This window comes from Taudactylus pleione, unplaced genomic scaffold, assembly GCF_031769625.1.
Source record: "Taudactylus pleione unplaced genomic scaffold, aTauple2 ptg001285l, whole genome shotgun sequence".
Taxonomy (NCBI): domain Eukaryota; kingdom Metazoa; phylum Chordata; class Amphibia; order Anura; family Myobatrachidae; genus Taudactylus; species Taudactylus pleione.
In genome coordinates this window covers 60,737-79,861 of record NW_028285685.1, presented here as the reverse complement: position 1 = coordinate 79,861, position 19,125 = coordinate 60,737, and the positions used below count along the sequence as shown (strand labels likewise).

The window sequence follows — 19,125 nt, the reverse complement described above, 5'->3', positions numbered from 1 at the left end:
GATCGGCAGCTGTGTTGGCAGATCCGTTGGCACAATGTGTACCCAATTTGATGACTAAACTGGGAGGATGTGTACACATTACATAGACTGTACACACAATGTATTACATGGATTGTGCCAAACACAGAGCATTGTATGTGATACACACAGGTGTATCCCTCTGTAGGAGCAATAAGGAACCTCAGTGGTGCTGATGTCTGATATCCATTGCTTCCTCTTGGCACCAGCCATGACTGTTATTACATCACACCCCCACCAGTAATGTCACACACATCCCCTTACTAGCGCCATCATAGACACTATATACATATAACAAGACTATAGCACACATCTATCCCTGAGTGATGACAGCCCATTAATGTAACAAACATAAAATATAAAGTGATACAAAAGGTAGAAGAATAACACTACAAGATATTACACTGCATTTATTACACTATCAGCACATATCATAGCGTCATCCTCTGTGCTCAGGAAAGGGAGCACGGTCTTCCTATAGACACACAAATATACAAAGAGACTACACCCAGAGCGCCAGGGACACCCACATATAGGACAGTCCTTATTCCTCACACTTATGGTGTCGTGGTGATGGTGCCACTAACCAAAGAACAATTTGTGTTTGTCAGTCTCTTCATTTTTGGAAAACAAACCTATGACATCACACTGATCATTTATGACCTCACGTTGCTCTGGGCACCTGGCATCCTAGTTGTGTATCACAGGCTATTATTGCTGGCGCAGAGGAGGCTTATGGCAGGAACTTGTTTAACAGGTATATAGACCAAATGTCCCATTACAAGTCACTATAAATTTACCCCAAGTCCCTTAAGCACGGTCCATGTTCTTCTGCATTCTTTTATGTTGTTTTGGGGAATACAATTCCAAAGTGACTATACACACTAACGTGACATTGAGTGGATATTACCTTGTGAGATGGAAAGTAACAGGACCTAGAAAATACAAAGTGATCAGTAGCACAAACCATGCCAGCTCAGCCCTTTATATAACAAAAATAAATGTGAGAAGAGGAGATTGAAGAGCCCATTTCTGGAAAAAAATATTATGCACAAGATTCGCTCTTTAGATAAAATATTTCCCTCTCAAAGTTTCCCAATTAAATGTGTGTGAATATTATCCCACAAGATCTGACTTATGTAATTTCTCTCAATCAGAGCATGAAAATGGTTTCTCACCTCTATGAGTTTTCTGATGTGTAACAAGAGATGATTTTTGCGTAAAACATTTCCCACACTCAGAGCATGGAAATGGCTTCTCACCTGTGTGACTTCTCTGATGTGTAACAAGATGTGATTTCTCTGTGAAACATCTCCCACACTCAGGACATAGAAATGGTTTCTCACCTGTATGAATTCTATGATGTTTAACAAGATCTGATTTTAGTGTAAAACATCTCCCACACTCAGAGCATGGAAATGGTTTCTCACCTGTGTGACATCTCTGATGTCTAACAAGATATGATTTATGTGTAAAACATTTCTCACACTCAGAACATGAAAATGGCCTCTCACCTGTGTGAGTTCTCTCGTGTACATGAAGAGCCGATTTGTTTCTAAAACATTTGTCACACTCAGAGCATGGAAATGGCTTCTCACCTGTGTGAGTTCTCTTATGTATAACAAGATGTGATTTCTGTGTAAAACATTTCCCACACTCAGGACATGAAAATGGCCTCTTACCTGTGTGAGTTCTCTTGTGTACATGAAGAGCCGATTTGTTTCTAAAACATTTGTCACACTCAGAACATGGAAATGGCTTCTCACCTGTGTGAGTTCTCTCATGTATAACAAGATGTGATTTGTTTCTAAAACCTTTCCCACACTCAGGACATGAAAATGGCTTCACATGTATATTAGCTGGCTGATGGGCAATAAGCCTTGTTCTCTTTGTAGAACATGTGGCATCTATATTATTGGGAAATATATTATCTGCTTTAAGAGCTGTAATAGATGTACTGATATCTGAGTTATCAGGAGAACATGACACATCAGAAGGGTGAGATGACATATCTGTACTGTGGAGAACTTGAGAATCTCGTCTGATGTCATCTTTTATTGCAGAATCTGGAGATATAATTAGATGGTCCTGTGATATATTCCATCTGTTACATCCATCTGTTGGGAATATAGTAAATGTACAGTAATATGAATGTTTTAACGAAATAAGATAGAAAAATATTTTAAAACGTTCAAAGGTACAATTTGAAACTGACATTTTAAAATGTACGATATAAATATATATACAAACACCTTATATATATATATATATATATATATATATAATGTAAGGTGCATATTAAAATATAACGTGCATGTGCCGAAGGTTCCAGATGTGCACTATCCATGAGATGCAATGAAAGAAAAGTTAATTCTTACCACACTTGTGTAACAGTCACATTACCACACTTGTGTAATAGTCACATTACCACGCCTGTCTAATAGTCACATTACCACACTTGTGTAACAGTCACATTACCACACTTGTGTAATAGTCACATTACCACGCCTGTCTAATAGTCACATTACCACACTTGTGTAATAGTCACATTACCACACTTAAAAGTCACATTACCACACTTGTGTAATAGTCACATTACCACACTTATTTATTTATTATATTTATTTATTAACAGTTTCTTATATAGCACAGCATATTCCGTTGCGCTTTACAATTGTAAACATTAATAGAACAAAACTGGGTAATAACAGACAGACATAGAGGTAAGAGGGCCCTGCTCGCAAGCTTACAATCTATAGGGAAATAGGCATTGATACACAAGGATAGGTGCTATATATTGCATTTTGGTCCAGCCAGAATGCACAGTTTCTTGGTGGGCTGCATGATCCATTCACACCGGAATGTCGGCCAAATGTCATGAGGATGTGAGAGAAAGACAATGTGTGAGGTTGTGTGTGGACTGTGAAAGGGGATGTAATTAGATATGGAGGCTATGAAGGTTATGTGGGTGGTTCTGGGATCTGATAAGCTTGCCTGAAGAGGTGAGTTTTCAGTGATCGCTTGAAGGATTGGAGACTAGAGGAAAGTCGTATTGTGCCTGGTAAGGCATTCCATAGAGTGGGTGCAGCCCGAAGAAAGTCATGTAACTGTGAGTGGGAGCAAGTAATGCATGGGGATGAGAGACGCAAATCTTGTGCTGAGCGGAGAGGTCGGGTAGGGAGATATTTTGAGATGAGTGAAGAGATGTATGTTGGTGTGGTTTGGTTAATAGTCTTATGTGTAAGTAAGAGTATTTTGTATTGAATACGGTAGAAAACCGGCAACCAATGGAGGGTCTGACAGAGCGGGCCAGCAGACGATGAACGTTTGGCAAGGAAGATAAGCCTTGCAGCTGCATTCATAATTGATTGTAATTAGTCACAATACCACACCTGTGTAATAGTCACATTACCACGCCTGTGTAATAGTCACATTAAGGCTCTGCATGTTCTCTGTACATTTATAGAATTAGTTTTTGTTCTGGGTCTGCATGAGACTCACAGTATTGAAGAGCTGGGCCCTGTATTTATTAGTGTTGTAGTAACAGTACTTAAGTGATTGCTAAATTGGGAAAATTGTATTAATAATATGTTGATTTTAATGTTGCTTTATAGTGTGCTATTGTAGGTTAAGGTTTTATATCCTCTAAACAAATGCACTGATAAACTTAGTACATATAAAATCTTGTGCTAATGAAAGTCCCTTTATGTTAGGGCACACCCAGGGATCTACATAAACTCCTAGAGTCTAGCTAGAAAGGTCATCCCCTATAGCAACCACATTTCCCGTCAGTGATCGCGTTGAGCGAAAAAAATTAGTGGGTCCTTGGGACCCTTCTCTCTTTAAAAAATTGGGGTCCTATTCCCCTTTTTCTGGGTGCCATCCCATATTATGGTACAATGCTGGGAGAAGATAGCAGTTGGGGTAGAGGGGGTTAAAGGTAAGCAGTAGTTGGGGTAGAGCTGGAGATAGAGGCAATGAAAAGTAGGGGGTAAGGGCAGGCAGTGTTGGGGGCAGGGAGGAGGTAAGTGCAGACAGCAGTTGGGAAAGTGCTGGGGGGCAAGGATGGAGCTAGCGGGAGACAGTGCTAGGGGGGTAAGGGTAGAAATCAGCTGGGACAGCATTGGAGCAAGGAGGTGGTTAGGGGCAGACAGTACTTGAGACAGTGCTGTCGGGGTAGGGAGGAGGTAGATAGCAGCTAGGACAGTACTGGGGTGCAAGGATTACGTTAGGGGCAGATAGTAATGGGGGTAGGGAGGGGCAAGGGTGGATAGCAGCAGGGCAGGTCTGAGGGACAAGGATGGGGTTAGGTTAGGAGTAGGAAAGGGGTAAGGGTAGATAGCAGCTGGGGCAGTACTGGAGGGAGGGGGGTATGGACAGATAGTAGCTGGGGTAAGAAGGTTCTTAGGAACAGGCAGTACTAGGGGTATGCTCTAAGGTACTGCAGGCACAGGGGACACACATCTACACATCCCTACTATACAGGGTCACAGCCATAAGCCTAACGTCTCTCCAGGCACAGATGCAAGGCAGGGGAGTGTAGGCAGGCATGGAGTGTCACGGTGGTTCGCTGCCCATACACAAAGCACACATCATGGAGCAGTGACAGAGAGCAGTGCTTACCTTTGCGGAGGAGGAGGGTGGCTGCACCGCATTGGGTGAGTCAGGACAGTCACTGCAGCATAGGTACATGCTGCTGGCGGCAGCTACCGGGGTCAGCGCTCCCTGTAGAGGATGCAGAGACACCGCTGGAGACTGACCTGAGCTGGAGGAAAGAGACCAGCAGATCGATGCGCTGCTCTGGCAGGCTCAGAGAGGGGGAGGAAGACACTGCAGGCTGCGATTGGCTGAAGAGACAAAGCCAGTGATTGGCTGGGGAAACAGGTAGCGAGTGATTGGCTAGAGGCGCTGCTGCTTCTTCCGGGGAGTGGGCGGAGCCTGGCAGTCCCAGTGTCTGGCTGGTTGGAGCTGCCTGGAGATTGGGGAGGGGTGGGGAGTAGATGAGGAAACTCCGCTGGCGGCTATTGGTTGTGAGGACGGCCGCCGGCGACAATTAGCTGCACACAGCGCGTCCTAGGGATCCCACTTAGTTTTAAAAATTGGGTCCCCAACAGCATGTAGCACGTAAAACTGTTATATAGCGCGTATTTTGCGATCCCTGCCCATAGAGATTTATATTCTCACAGGTACTTGGATGTCCCCGGGTCTTACACTCAAGATAGTAAGAGCTTATGTTGGAAACCAGGTGGCAGCAGAGAGTAAACTGAAGCGGGAAACAGGGTGCAATGAAACCGGAGCCAGGTGTCTAGTACTGAAAACTAGGAAGCAGTAGCTGAGACCAGGGTCAGCAAACGGGCAAAGAATGAACCAGGTACTAAGTTGGAAGGTCAGGAAATCAGGACAAGAGGCAGGTCAGGAGCCAGGGACAGGGTGCAGGAAGGTCCGGATGTTTAGGAACAAGCAGGGGACACACAAAAAGGCAAGAACAGATGCAGGGGAGTCAGGATTCCAGTAACAGACAGGAGGTTTCAGGGAGCAGGTCAGCATCAATGGCATACAGGACACTATAACCGTCAGTGAGGTTATGTCTTCACTGCCTCTCACCTAAGCAGACACCCAATCAGCATGCCCGCTGGGACAAGCCCCATAATATGTGTAAATGCACTACAGCTGCCGGTCAGTAAAGAGTAACAGTCAGACAACAGCCGGGACCAGAAGGCAGTGCACCTGACGTGATGACATCATGGAGCGTCCCAGTAGCAACGACAGGAACAAGGCAGTGTGATATACAGTACTGTGCAAAAGTTTTAGGCAGGTGTGGAAAAAAACCTGGAAAGTAAGAATGCTTTAAAAAATAGAAGTGTTAATAGTTTCTTTTTTTATCAATCATCAAAATGCAAAGTGAATGAACAGAAGAGAAATCAAAATCAAATCAATAGTTAGTGTGACCACCCTTTGCCTTCAAAACAGCATCAGTTCTTCTAGGTACACTTGCACAAAGTCAGGGATTATGTAGGATTATAGTCCGGTGAATGATTAAGCAATCATAGCAACAGGTGATAATGATCATCATTTTCATATGTAGGTTGAAACACAGTCATTAACTGAAAAATAAACAGCTGTGTAGGAGGCTTAAAAGTGGGTGAGGAACAGCTTAACTCTGCTACCAAGGTGAAGTTGTGGAAGACAGTTTCATGTCACAGGTCGCACATCATGGCAAGACTGAGCACAGCAACAAGACACAAGTCACATAAGCAAGGTCTCTTCCAGGCGAAGCAGGAGTATAATAGCGGCAGTTGGCTCCTGATGTATGAGATACACCAGAGAGTGTGGGGAGGAGACTGGTCAAATCTCAGGGCTGGTAACACACAGTGACATGATGTGAGGGGGAGAGCAGTAGTATAATAGGGGCAGATGGCTCCTGATGTATGAGATACACCAGAGAGTGTGGGGAGGAGACTGGTCAGATCTGTGGGCTGGTAACACACAGTGACATGATGTGAGGAGGAGAGCAGGAGTATAATAGCGGCAGTTGGCTCCTGATGTATGAGATACACCAGAGAGTGTGGGGAGGAGACTGGTCAAATCTCAGGGCTGGTAACACACAGTGACATGATGTGAGGGGGAGAGCAGTAGTATAATAGGGGCAGATGGCTCCTGATGTATGAGATACACCAGAGAGTGTGGGGAGGAGACTGGTCAGATCTGTGGGCTGGTAACACACAGTGACATGATGTGAGGAGGAGAGCAGGAGTATAATAGCGGCAGTTGGCTCCTGATGTATGAGATACACCAGAGAGTGTGGGGAGGAGACTGGTCAAATCTCAGGGCTGGTAACACACAGTGACATGATGTGAGGGGGAGAGCAGTAGTATAATAGGGGCAGATGGCTCCTGATGTATGAGATACACCAGAGAGTGTGGGGAGGAGACTGGTCAGATCTGTGGGCTGGTAACACACAGTGACATGATGTGAGGAGGAGAGCAGGAGTATAATAGGGGCAGATAGCTCCTGATGTATGAGATACACCAGAGAGTGTGGGGATGAGACTGGTCAGATCTCTGGGCTGGTAACACACAGTGACATGATGTGAGGGGGAGAGCAGTAGTATAATAGGGGTTGATGGCTCCTGATGTATGAGATACACCAGAGAGTGTGAGGAGGAGACTGGTCAGATCTCTGGGCTGGTAACACACAGTGACATCATGTGAGGAGGAGAGCAGGAGTATAATAGGGGCAGATGGCTCCTGATGTATGAGATACACCAGAGAATGTGGGGATGAGACTGGTCAGATCTCTGGGCTGGTAACACACAGTGACATAATGTGAGGGGGAGAGCAGGAGTATAATAGGGGCTGGTGGCTCCTGATGTATGAGATACACCAGAGAGTGTGGGGAGTAGACTGGTCAGATCTGTGGGCTGGTAACACACAGTGACATGATGTGAGGGGGAGAGCAGGAGTATAATAGGGGCTGATGGCTCCTGATGTATGAGATACACCAGAGAGTGTGGGGAGGAGACTGGTCAGATCTCTGGGCTGGTAACACACAGTGACATGATGTGAGGGGGAGAGCAGGAGTATAATAGGGGCTGATGGCTCCTGACTCCCCAACTGTGCAGATCAATTTCTCTAATTAGTTTGTACTGTCAGAGGAGTGTGTAGGATAAGAGATTGTTGTTGTTACTGGAGAAGGAGAATATGTGACTTTATTACTCACCTGTGCTGATATCTATAGAGATTTCCTTCTCCTTACACTGCTCATCACATCTCACATACGTCTCTTCTTCTCCCTCTATATCTTCTACCATTATATCAGTCACATACGTCTCTTCTTCTCCCTCTATATCTTCAGCCTTATTATCAGTCACATACGTCTCTTCTTCTCCCTCTATATCTTCTACCATTATATCAGCCACATACATCTCTTCTTCTCCCTCTATATCTTCTGCCAGATCTTCAATCTAAATGACACATAAAATAATAACACCTAAATCCATCGAGAGTAAACAGCACAAAATGAGTATATTAGACACACAGATTGGGGATACCATAAATCCCAACTACCTGATGCTCCTGTGGGATCCTTCGATTCTCTTCTGTACAATCCTGTGAATAAAGAGGATGGGGACATCTCTCTGGGGTATTTCTGTTACTGGGTCCATCTGTAGGAGACACACAGTGACTGAGTACATTGTATATGTGTGATTATCAGGAGATGTGTGTATATAGGAGGCCTCCATACCTGCCCTCCCCTATACAGTAAATTAGTTTCCTCTTCAGGGCCGTAACTAGGGTAGTGCGACCTGTGCCATGGCACAGGACACCGCAGGGCAAGGGGCACTATTTAGGTCTGTCCATTTTCTGTTTATTATCATTCTCACTTGCAGCTTCCTCTTCTTTTATCCCCAGCAGTTCCTGGCCTCCCCAATCTCTTCCCTGGCCCTTCCCCATGAGGCCATGGCCCTTTCTCTGGTGCATTTCTTATATCCCTATTTGAAAAATAATGGGGGGGGCACCAAAGCTTTTTCTGGCACAGGGCACTAAAAAGTCTGGTTACGTCCTCTTACCCAGTGATGTGAGGGGCCGGTGATTCTCCATCATCACGTCCTTGTACAGACCCCTGTGTTCCTCTATATACTCCCCCTCCTGCATGGAGACATAGACAGTGACATCCTGACACCTTATAGGAACCTGACACACACAATGATACAGTCATCACCCAGACACATCCCCTGGTGTTACTGTATAATGTCCCATTCCCAGCAGTCACCTCTCCAGTCATCAGCCAGACACATCCCCTAGTATTACAGTATAATGTCCCATTCCCAGCAGTCACCTCTCCATTCAGCAGCTGAATGATCTTGTTATCGAGTTCCAGGATGTTCTGATCATTGTTTCTCTCATGTATCAGTGAGTGAGGTGGAGGCACCGTGATTTGGCTCTGGGTCGTGCTGAGTCCTCCTGACCCATGGGTATGGCTGCTGGGTGTCTTATGCTCACCAGATGTCTTCTTCACTACTGTGTAATCCTGTGTATTGGGGGAGAGGAAGTACCAAGGTGCTCATTACCTAATCGCTGGAGGAGCAAACTTGGACACTGATTGCTAATTGCTTGCCATATTCTATTTCAAGGGAGTCCAGTTCCAAAGCAGTGATAAGTGATGTAACTGTGACACTCCCATGTCATGTCCCTGTATTATTACTATAGATATGTGATATCACTGTGAGACTGTCAGATCCCCTCACCTTCCCAGTCATGTCCCTGTATTAATACTATATAAATAAGTGATGTCACTGTGACACTCCTAGATTCCCTCACCAGCCAAAAGTCATGTCCTTATATTACTATATATATAATTGATGTCACTGTTACAGTCCCAGACCCCCTCACCTCCCCAGTCATGTCATTTTATTATTACTATATATATGTGATGTCACTGTGACCCTCCCAGATCCCCTCCCCAGTCATGTCCCTGAATTATTACTGTAGATACAGTGACACTCCCAGATTCCCCTACCCTCCTCAGTCATATCCCTGTATTAATACTATAGATAGAATTAATGTCACTGGGACACTCCCAGATCCCCTCACCTCCCCAGTCATGTCCCTGTATTAGTACTATAGATATAAGTGATGTCACTGTGACACTCCCAGACCCTATCACCTCCCCAGTCATGTCCCTGTATTAGTACTATAGATATAAGTGATGTCACTGTGACACTCCCAGATCCTCTCACCTCCCCAGTCATGTCCCTGTATTATTACTATAGATATAAGTGATGTCACTGTGACACTCCCAGATCCTCTCACCTCCCCAGTCATGTCCCTGTATTATTACTATAGATATAAGTGATGTCACTGTGACACTCCCAGACCCTCTCACCTCCCCAGTCATGTCCCTGTATTAGTACTATAGATATAAGTGATGTCACTGTGACACTCCCAGACCCTCTCACCTCCCCAGTCATGTCCCTGTATTAGTACTATAGATATAAGTGATGTCACTGTGACACTCCCAGACCCTCTCACCTCCCCAGTCATGTCCCTGTATTAGTACTATAGATATAAGTGATGTCACTGTGACACTCCCAGACCCTCTCACCTCCCCAGTCATGTCCCTGTATTATTACTATAGAGATAAGTGATGTCACTGTGACACTCCCAGACCCTCTCACCTCCCCTGTCAGCAGGTAGATAATCTCCAGGGTGAGATTTAGTATTCTCTCAGTCATGTAACTCCTGTCCGTGTCCATCCTCAATGATCAGTGACTCATACAGGACACGTCTCTCACTTGACTTCTAATTGAAGAGTCTCTGGTTTTTTAGGAGTCTATAAATAAATAAAATAATTATAATAAATATTACAGAGTACATGTAAAATATTCAATCAAGAAACACTGAGTAACCAATTAGCCCTCCTCTCTTTCCTGAGACATATCAGACATCTGATAGGGATCATTAACAGGGCATGTTTTCCATATATCCTTACAGGTGCCCTTTTTCCCGATTGACATTCTAAACCGTCCACAGGTGGTGCTAATTATCATTATGTGATTCTGTGACTATACCTGGAAAACATGCACTGTTCTGAGGACTGGTGCTGGGAAATGCTGGTCCCCTACACACATGGTAGTAAGAGAGAAAGTGCGGAGCGCAAAGGGAGCTCCAAACAGGTTGGCGATAATTATCTCATTGGTGATTTTGTGAGGAGACACGGAAAACATGCACTGTCATGGATCCCTGAGGACAATGACGGCGCTGGGAAACGCTGGTCCCCCACACACAGGATAAAAGTGCGTGGAGCAGAGTGAGCTCCAAACAGGTTGGTGATAATTATCTCACTGGTGATTCTGTGAGACCTGGAAAACATGCACTGTTATGGTTCCCTGAGGACTGTTGCTGGGAAACGCTAGTCACTACACACAGGGCAGTAAGAGAGAAAGAGAGCTCCAAACAGGTTGGTAATAATTAGAGAAATGAAAAGAAAGCCTCAGACAGGTGAGGACTCAGCAGGACCTATTACAGAGGACGTCTGTGCATCTTATGCATCACCCGGTGTACACTATGGTGTCTCTGTTTATTCTATCACTTCCACACTAATAACCACTTCCTGAGGATACTGACTGCCATATACAGCTGATACATTCTGTATGGGGGGGGTCCGCGTGTGCCGGACACCTCCCTTTATCTATAGTCTGTTACCCACCGAGTAGTTTCTGCTCCACCTGTATTATATGTAACACTAATAACCACCTACTGAGGGTACTGACCACCAGCTACAGCTGCTACGTTCTGTAAGGGGGGTCTGAGTGCACCGGACACCTCCCTATCTCTATAGTCTCTTACCCACTGAGCAGTGTCTGCTCCACCTTTATTATACGTAACACTGATATCTGATCCACCCGTATTACATGTAACACTAATAACCACCTACTGAGGGTACTGACCACCAGCTACAGCTGATAAGTTCTGTATGGGGGGGTCTGAGTGCGCCGGACACCTCTCTTTGTCTCTAGTGTTACCCACCAAGCAGCGACTGCTCCAGCTGTATTATATGTAACACCAGGGTCTGCTCCACCTGTACTGTATGTAACACAAAGGTCTGCTCCATCTGTATAATATGTAACACTAATAACCACCTACTGAGGGTACTTACCGCCAGCTACAGCTGATACGTTCTGTATGGGGGGTCTGAGTGCTCCTTGACACCTCCCTTTCTCTATAGTCTGTTACCCACCAAGCAGCGACTGCTCCAGCTGTATTATAGTAACACCAGGGTCTGCTCCACCTCTATTATACAATCACTGTTGTCTGCTCCACCTGTATTATATGTAAAAATTGTGTCTGATCTACCTGTATGATAATACAGCACCAGAGATTGCTCCACCTGTATTATATGTAACACTAGGCTCTGATCCACCTGTATTATATGTAACACCAGGGTCTGATCCACCTGAACTTTATGTAACACTAATATCTGATCTACCTGTATTATATGTAACACCAGGGTTTGCTTCACCTCTATTACATGTAACACCAAGGTCTGCACCACCTGTATTATATGAAACACAAGGGTCTGCTCCACCTGCATTACATGTACACACCAATCGTGCTGAGGCCCTGATTCAGAGTGCTCGCTCTGAATCAGGGCCGTCCCTCTGAATTTAAGAGCGGCCTCCTGGCCGCTCGCATAGCTGTGGGTGACCACCCACAGATATAGCGAGCGGGCAAAATTGCGACGAGACCCTTGCGGTAGGGTCTCGCTGCCGCAAGCCCAGGAGTGCTTTTGGCTCTATCAGAGCCAAAAGCACTCCCACTGACATCACTAGTGATGTCAGTGATGTCACAAACGCCTCATCCTGACACTTGGAGTCGCCTCCGTCGTGCGCATGCGCACTTGGCCAACATTGACCCGCTTGCGAGCGTTCAGCGCTCGCAAGCGGGTCTTAATTAGGCCCTGAGTGTGGTTTAATGCAAAGGGTTCGTTACCGGTCTGGTCTATCCCTTGGTTCCTGTCAGTAGTTACTAATTACAGGCAACAAAAGTGTTTTACCAAGGAAATATATACACAATGCAGGATTTATTGGCAGTAGATAACAATATGAGTAGTATCCAGTTAACAACAATGGATGCAATTCGGCAATTAAAGATACAATTGATTACACACACACTTTAAGCAGTAAACTTTACAACGAGATCCATAATTTTTATTAAAACGGGAACGCTGGAACCTTGGATCGGGTTTTACCCTTCATCAGGCTGTTGATAAAAGGGTTAATACATATATGCTAACTACAATGCTACAAGATAAATTAGCAATAAAAGAGAAAACAATCACTCCTCGTTTGTTTGTGCACAATATAATAGTAAATGGTTACCACTGCATGCAAGGGTTGATCTACAGTGTATCCAATGTGTGTAATACTGTTTGCAAACGTTGCCCGGGTTTAATGTTGAATTGGCTGTTGAAAAGTTTCTAGCACTACTTCAATCTGAACTGACACTTGTGACTACCAAGTGACAAAGTTCAGGTCTCCTGTCTTTTACCTGTCCTTAAGAAACTTCCTGACAGAAGCTGATGAAATTAGCGGCTGTAAACTCCTAAAGGAGAGGCGTCTTTAGAGAGGAGGCCCGTGTGCATCCCCAGACACGGGCCTCCTTCTCTCACTCCGGTGGCCGACTGATGCGGCTGGCCGGCCACCGCAGAGCCAATAGACTCTGGGCACTAGAGTGTGCCCAGGGTCTATTGCGCATACACAGATTGCCGGCGAAATGGCGCGGCCACCATTTTCCCTACGATCTCCTCACAGCGCATGCGCAAAATGCCGGAGAAATGGCTGCAGCAGCCATTTTCCCGGTGTTTGAACTGCGCTGGGAAACCCAACGCGGGACTTCGGAGAGGTAACTACTACAAAGTATGGGTACAGGGTGTGCACCCCTGCACCCATTATATATACACCCCTGTCCTAAAGCGATATCACATTCTCCTCTAAGGTCACTGCAACAAGATTTATTCCTGACTCCCTATGTGTCCGGGCTAATTTGATTGGTTACAGCTTTCACGGGCTAACAGTACTTTTACCTCTTTCTATCCCTACAGCTGCATTAGGGGGAAGTACAGCTGATACGGAACATGTAAGGACATGAGGAAGAATGAGGGTCTGTGTGTGACAGTTATACTGCTTTGTAACCCGTCAGAGATTAGTCACTCACTGAAACTGTCGGCTGAAGTGTAGGGCGGATGTGCAGCTCTGTGATAGGAACTTTATTACAGACCTCTTGATGCTCCGGGTCTCCTGAATCAGGTATCTGGCTCTGAAGGAGTCACTGCTCTGCTCACCGTCATTCACTTTCCTCAGTGATCTTGTATGGATGGACTTCGGAAACCCACCATCAGGGCCGGCTCTAGGGGTGTTCCACCCGTGGGCCGAAGTTGCCCAGGGGTGGTCAAATCATGAGGTTGGGGACCCCCACCGCCGTAGCTGTGCGGCGGTGCCGGACCCCGGAGTCTGAATGGATACTGCGTGCATGCGCGCGGCATCCATTCAGTGAGAGGGCTGCGGGAAGCCCAGCTAGTGATGCTCCCACCAGCCTGACGTTATTTGGAGGCATGCCATGCGGGCACACCTCCAAATAAGTACTTCCACCATTGAATATTTTGATGCATCAAAACAATTCAATGGTAAAAACTATTCATATGAATAGTAAAAGGGCGGAGTTTGGGGAGGGGCTATGACACAAAGCAACAAAAAAAAAAAAAACCCAGCTGAGCCAGGCAGGCAGAGCTGACTCAGGGTCTGATTCAGAGCCGGACGCTATTTGCGCTCGCTCGTTCAGAAAAGGGGGTTGGCTATTTAAATTGACCGTTCGCTCTTTGCGGTCTGTTGACGCCTCCATGTCTGAACGAGCGAACAAAACATGCGGTCGTTATTTTGAAAAAAACGCCCCCTGGCCGCTCGCATCATACGTCATCTCCGCTATTTATTTGATTAATCGAGTACATCGAACGGCGCATGAACTGCTCGCTATTCTTGTGGTTGCATTTTCCTACCGCAATCATGCGAGCAGTTCTGGCTAAAATACAACCAAGTGACGTGGTCGATGACGCTGCTTATGCACACCCTTAAAACACCCGTTTTGACCGTTTGGCACGCCTGCGTTCTGATCTCCACTCCCTGTTTTCAAGCACCTTCCCCTGTTACCACCCACAAACGCCTCATCCTGTCACTCAAATTAGCAGGCATTCGCTATTCTGCGAGCACACGATTTTCGGCCGCACTGACTGGTTCGCGCATGCGTACTAAAACCCGTACGCATGCGCAGTTGTGCGAACATCGCTTGGAGCGAACGAGCGGCCGCTTACGAGCGGCTCTGAATCAGGCCCTGAGTACGAGAATCAGAAACACTATCACTGCCACGCTGCTGTGGGCACTTAGTCTAAAAACATGTATTAAATATACTTAAAACACAAAGAAAAGGAACCTTATAGCACCAGCAGAGAAATTACTCTCCATCTCTACAGGTGTTAAGGGGCCTATCCATTAGCAGATAAAATGAACGATTGAACGATATATCGTTCAGTATATCTGCTAATGGATAGGCCCTGAACGATGACAGATGCGCACTCCCGCGGCCGATGAATCGCATCTATCATCTCTCCAACATGTTGGTCAATTATAACATATAGCTGTATGATATTTATTAGCAATATCGTGCAGTTTATATGCGTTAAGCGACGAACGACGAAAGATATTAGCAGCAGCTACAGAGCGCTGCAGAGAAAAAAAAACACTCCCTGAATGATGTCATGCGATATCGTTCATCGTTTGCCAAAATCTGTCATGTACATGACAGATATCGTTCAGCACAGCCACCGGAGTTTTCAAGGGATATCTTGTCTTTCATCGCTCAGAAATACATCTGCTAATGGATAGGCCCCTTAAACGTTATCTGTCACTGTGGGCTCTATTTACTACAATCCGCATATTGAATGCAGATTGTAGTGTGATATTAACGACTGAATTCGCATTGCGAATTCAGGCAATATCACAGGGATTTACTACAAATCCCTTGCAGGGACAGAGCTTGCGATAAAGCTCTGTCCCTGCGAATCCCCTTCGGAGCCTTATCACGGTATTTTCGCAAAAATACCGTGATTAAGTGCCCGCGTATGCGCCGACTGGTCGCCGCTGCTACCCACTCCGGCGCTAAGCCCCGCCCCCCGCAATCGCGGCCCCCCCGCGACCCCCCTCTCCCTTACTTACACTTACCTGCATGCTCCAGGCCTCCGGTGATGTCCTCCATTCCTCCGGTCAGGTGATCTCCCATACTGCACTGGGACCCGATCACCTGATGACCGGGCCGCAGTGCACTGTGGGAGACCAGCTGACCGGGGGTGAGTCATCATCGGAGGCCCGATCACCGGTCCCTGGAGTCAGGTAAGTAATTTTTTTTTTTTTTTTTTTTTACAGCAATCAGCTTGCGGTCTGTTTAGACCACACAGCTGATTACTGGGACCGACTCCCGGCTCTGCTCTCCCCGTTAGAGCAGGCCAGGAGTCCGGTAACCGGGGAAGACCCTGGATAACGCCACCTCCAGCAGGCGTTATTATCACAGGGTTTTCCCCGATATTTTTTTCACATTTATTTTTAGTAACTTTGGTCGGATCTCATTTCCCATTACAGTTATGGGAAATGCGATCTGCTTTACTAAAAATAAGTGATACTTAGGGGTTGGAGTAGAATTTTACGAATTCTACTCCAATTGCCCTGTAATAACTATAGGTGATACTAAAATAATGTGAAAAGGGTGTGAAAACACAAAACACCCTTTTTCACTTTATTTTAGTAAAAATAATGTTAATAAATAGAGCCCTGTGTGTGTCTGTGAGTGACTGCTGCTGCAGGGCTGCACACTGATTGGCTCTCTGAGACAGTGAGAGCCAATCAGAGGTATTAGAGAGGGGGAGGGACAGAGAGCCAGGTCTGAGGCAGCGAGAGCCAGCAACATTCCCAGCAGCATGAACCAGGAAGAATACCAGAGGAAGAGACACAGCAGCCAGGGGAGGCAGAGCTTTAAGGAATTAAAGAAGCCACCATCGAATGGTTACCATTCGATGGCAGCAAACATCGGAATGCTGCCATTGAAAACATCGACCATCGATGTCCTTTCCTCAGCAGCTCAGCTTGTCTCTTCTTCTCCCACCCACTGGGGAAGATTCGTACCTCAGGCTGCCGCCCACGGAGAGGAGGAGGCCCTGTGCTCGGTCACACTCCCAGCTCTCTGTTCCTACTACAGCCGGACCTCTGAGTCACAGCTGCCGCTCCCCGGTCACCTCAGCAGCGCATTATATAGCCAGCCCGCTCACCTGCTCCGTTTCCTTTGACGGTTAGCTCATACAGCGTAGGGATGGACATCGATAGTCGATGTTTGCCGACCATCGATGTTTTTCTTTCGATGTTTGACCATTCGATGGCAGCATGCCGATGTTCGATGCCATCGAATGGTAATCATTCAATGGTGTTGCGATGGTGGCTTATTTTCTTTAAAAACTAAAAGCTCTGCCTCCCCTGGCTGCTGTGTCTCTGCGTCTGATAACCTTTGTGGCTCATGTTGCTGGGATCGTTGGCTGCTGTCTCTCACTGCCTCAGACCTGGCCTTCCCTCCCCTCTCTACTAGCTCTGATTGGCTCTCTGAGACAGTGAGAGCCAATCAGTGTGCAGCCCTGGCCCTGCAGCTGCTGTCACTCACAGACACACACACACAGAGGGACAGCTAATAACGTTTATACCAGTAGAGATGGGGAGTGATGTCTCTGCTGGTGATGTAAGAGGTTTGTTTTCTGTGTGTTATAAGTATATTTATTAATGTTTTTACACTTCACTTTCTTGTTGCTTGTTTAAGTGCCCACAGCAGCAGCATGGCAGTGTTTCCCGTTCTCCTCCTCATCCTAAATCAGCTCTGCCTGCCTGGGTTTTTTTAATTTAACTTTGTGTCTGAGCCCCTCCTCTAACCCCGCCCCTTTACTATTCATATGAATAGTTTTCACCATTAAATGCTTTTGATGCAATGGTTAGTTACCATTGCATCGAAAGATTCAATGGTGAAAGCACTGCCATGATATGATGGTGGGCTTCCGATGTCCATCCCTAATGCAGCGCGCCAACCGCTGGGGGGGAGGGGCTATTTATCTCCTCTGCCTCTCCCTGCGCGCTCCGGCTCCTTTTCCCGCCGGCCCCCCGCGCTGCAGCCCAACTGGCTGGAAGGCTCTAGTGACCACCCCCCTCCCCCTCACTTCTGTCATTTTATATAGCTCTGATTCCCCCTTACACAGCCCTGGAGTGGGGCTATGGTGTGAGAGTCCTGTCCTCACTAGAAAAGTCATTGGAGGTATAGGTACACTATTGCCCCTGCCCTGGGGTATAACACATTCATTGTGCATCACCAGAAACAAACACTTGTTTATATACATAAGTACAAGGGTACTCCTAGGTTGTGGAGTACCACATCTGCTCCACCTTTATTATTTGTGACACTGGTGTCTGCTGCACCTGTATGTATATGTAACACTGGAATCTAATCTACACGCATGATGTTAATGAGGTACCATAGCTTGCTCTACCGGTATAATAATAGTTAATACCATTACCTGCTGCCAGACACAGCAATGGAAGCTATATGCCCCTTTCTCCTCTACCTTTCCCTAATGGGACTGTCTCCCGGACGTTGCTCTACTGATATATTTGTAGCTATGGCTACTATATGCCCCGCCCTCCTCTCATTCCCCTCAGTGCGGTGATTGGCAGCAGCGAGTAGCCAATCAGGCGGCACACAGTAGGAAGGACGTCCTGTAACTAGAAGCCACCAGCACCTGCCGCTCACAGCTTCGTCTCTAGAGTAACAATTTTATAGTGTAATGGTGTCCTCATGTACGGTGACCGGCGGCCATATACTTATAGTCTCCCAGTCACAGAGCAGAGGGGGCTGGGCCACAGGGGATCTAGCTGCCATTTTGTCATAGACATTCCTGACACAACCGGAGCCAGGTAACATGTCCTGTATATATTATTATTATATAGGGGCGATGGAATTCCACAGCTTCCAGCACACACTATGTGGTATTGTTATTATATAGGGTGAGGGGACTGTACTGTGATATATGAGGGGGGATAACACAGCTCCCAGCACACACTGATATGTGGTATTATTATGTAGGGGGAGGGGACTGTACAGTGATTTATGAGAGGGAATAACACAGCTCCCAGCACACACTGATGTGTTATTATTATATAGGGGGGAGGGTACTGTACAGTGATATATGAGGGTGAATAATACAGCTCCTACCATACACAGATATGTGGTATTGTTATTATATAGGGGAGAGGGGACTGTACAGTGATGTATAAGAGGGAATAACACCGCTCCCAGCACACACTGATATGTGGTATTATTATTATATAGGGGAGAGGGGACTGTATAGTGATGTTTAAGGGGGAATAACACAGCTCCCAGCACACACTGATATGTGGTATCATTATATATGGGGGAGGGGACTGTACAGTGATATATGAGGGGGAATAACACAGCTCCCAGCACACACTGATAT

General features: G+C 46.2%; 1 protein-coding gene across 1 annotated transcript; it reads right to left on the bottom strand.

The window, feature by feature from the left end:
• Nucleotides 1-173: 173 nt before the first annotated feature.
• Nucleotides 174-18,222, bottom strand: LOC148443390 (uncharacterized). The gene is made up of 7 exons (XM_088462890.1): nucleotides 18,169-18,222; nucleotides 10,196-10,350; nucleotides 8,857-9,048; nucleotides 8,592-8,666; nucleotides 8,085-8,150; nucleotides 7,738-7,981; nucleotides 174-2,135 (listed from the first exon to the last, which is right to left on the bottom strand). Exons 2-7 carry the CDS (start codon nucleotides 10,271-10,273, stop codon nucleotides 1,168-1,170), a joined length of 1,623 nt encoding a protein of 540 aa, XP_088319016.1. The 5' UTR covers nucleotides 10,274-10,350; nucleotides 18,169-18,222; the 3' UTR covers nucleotides 174-1,167.
• Between the last annotated feature and the right edge of the window lie 903 nt (nucleotides 18,223-19,125).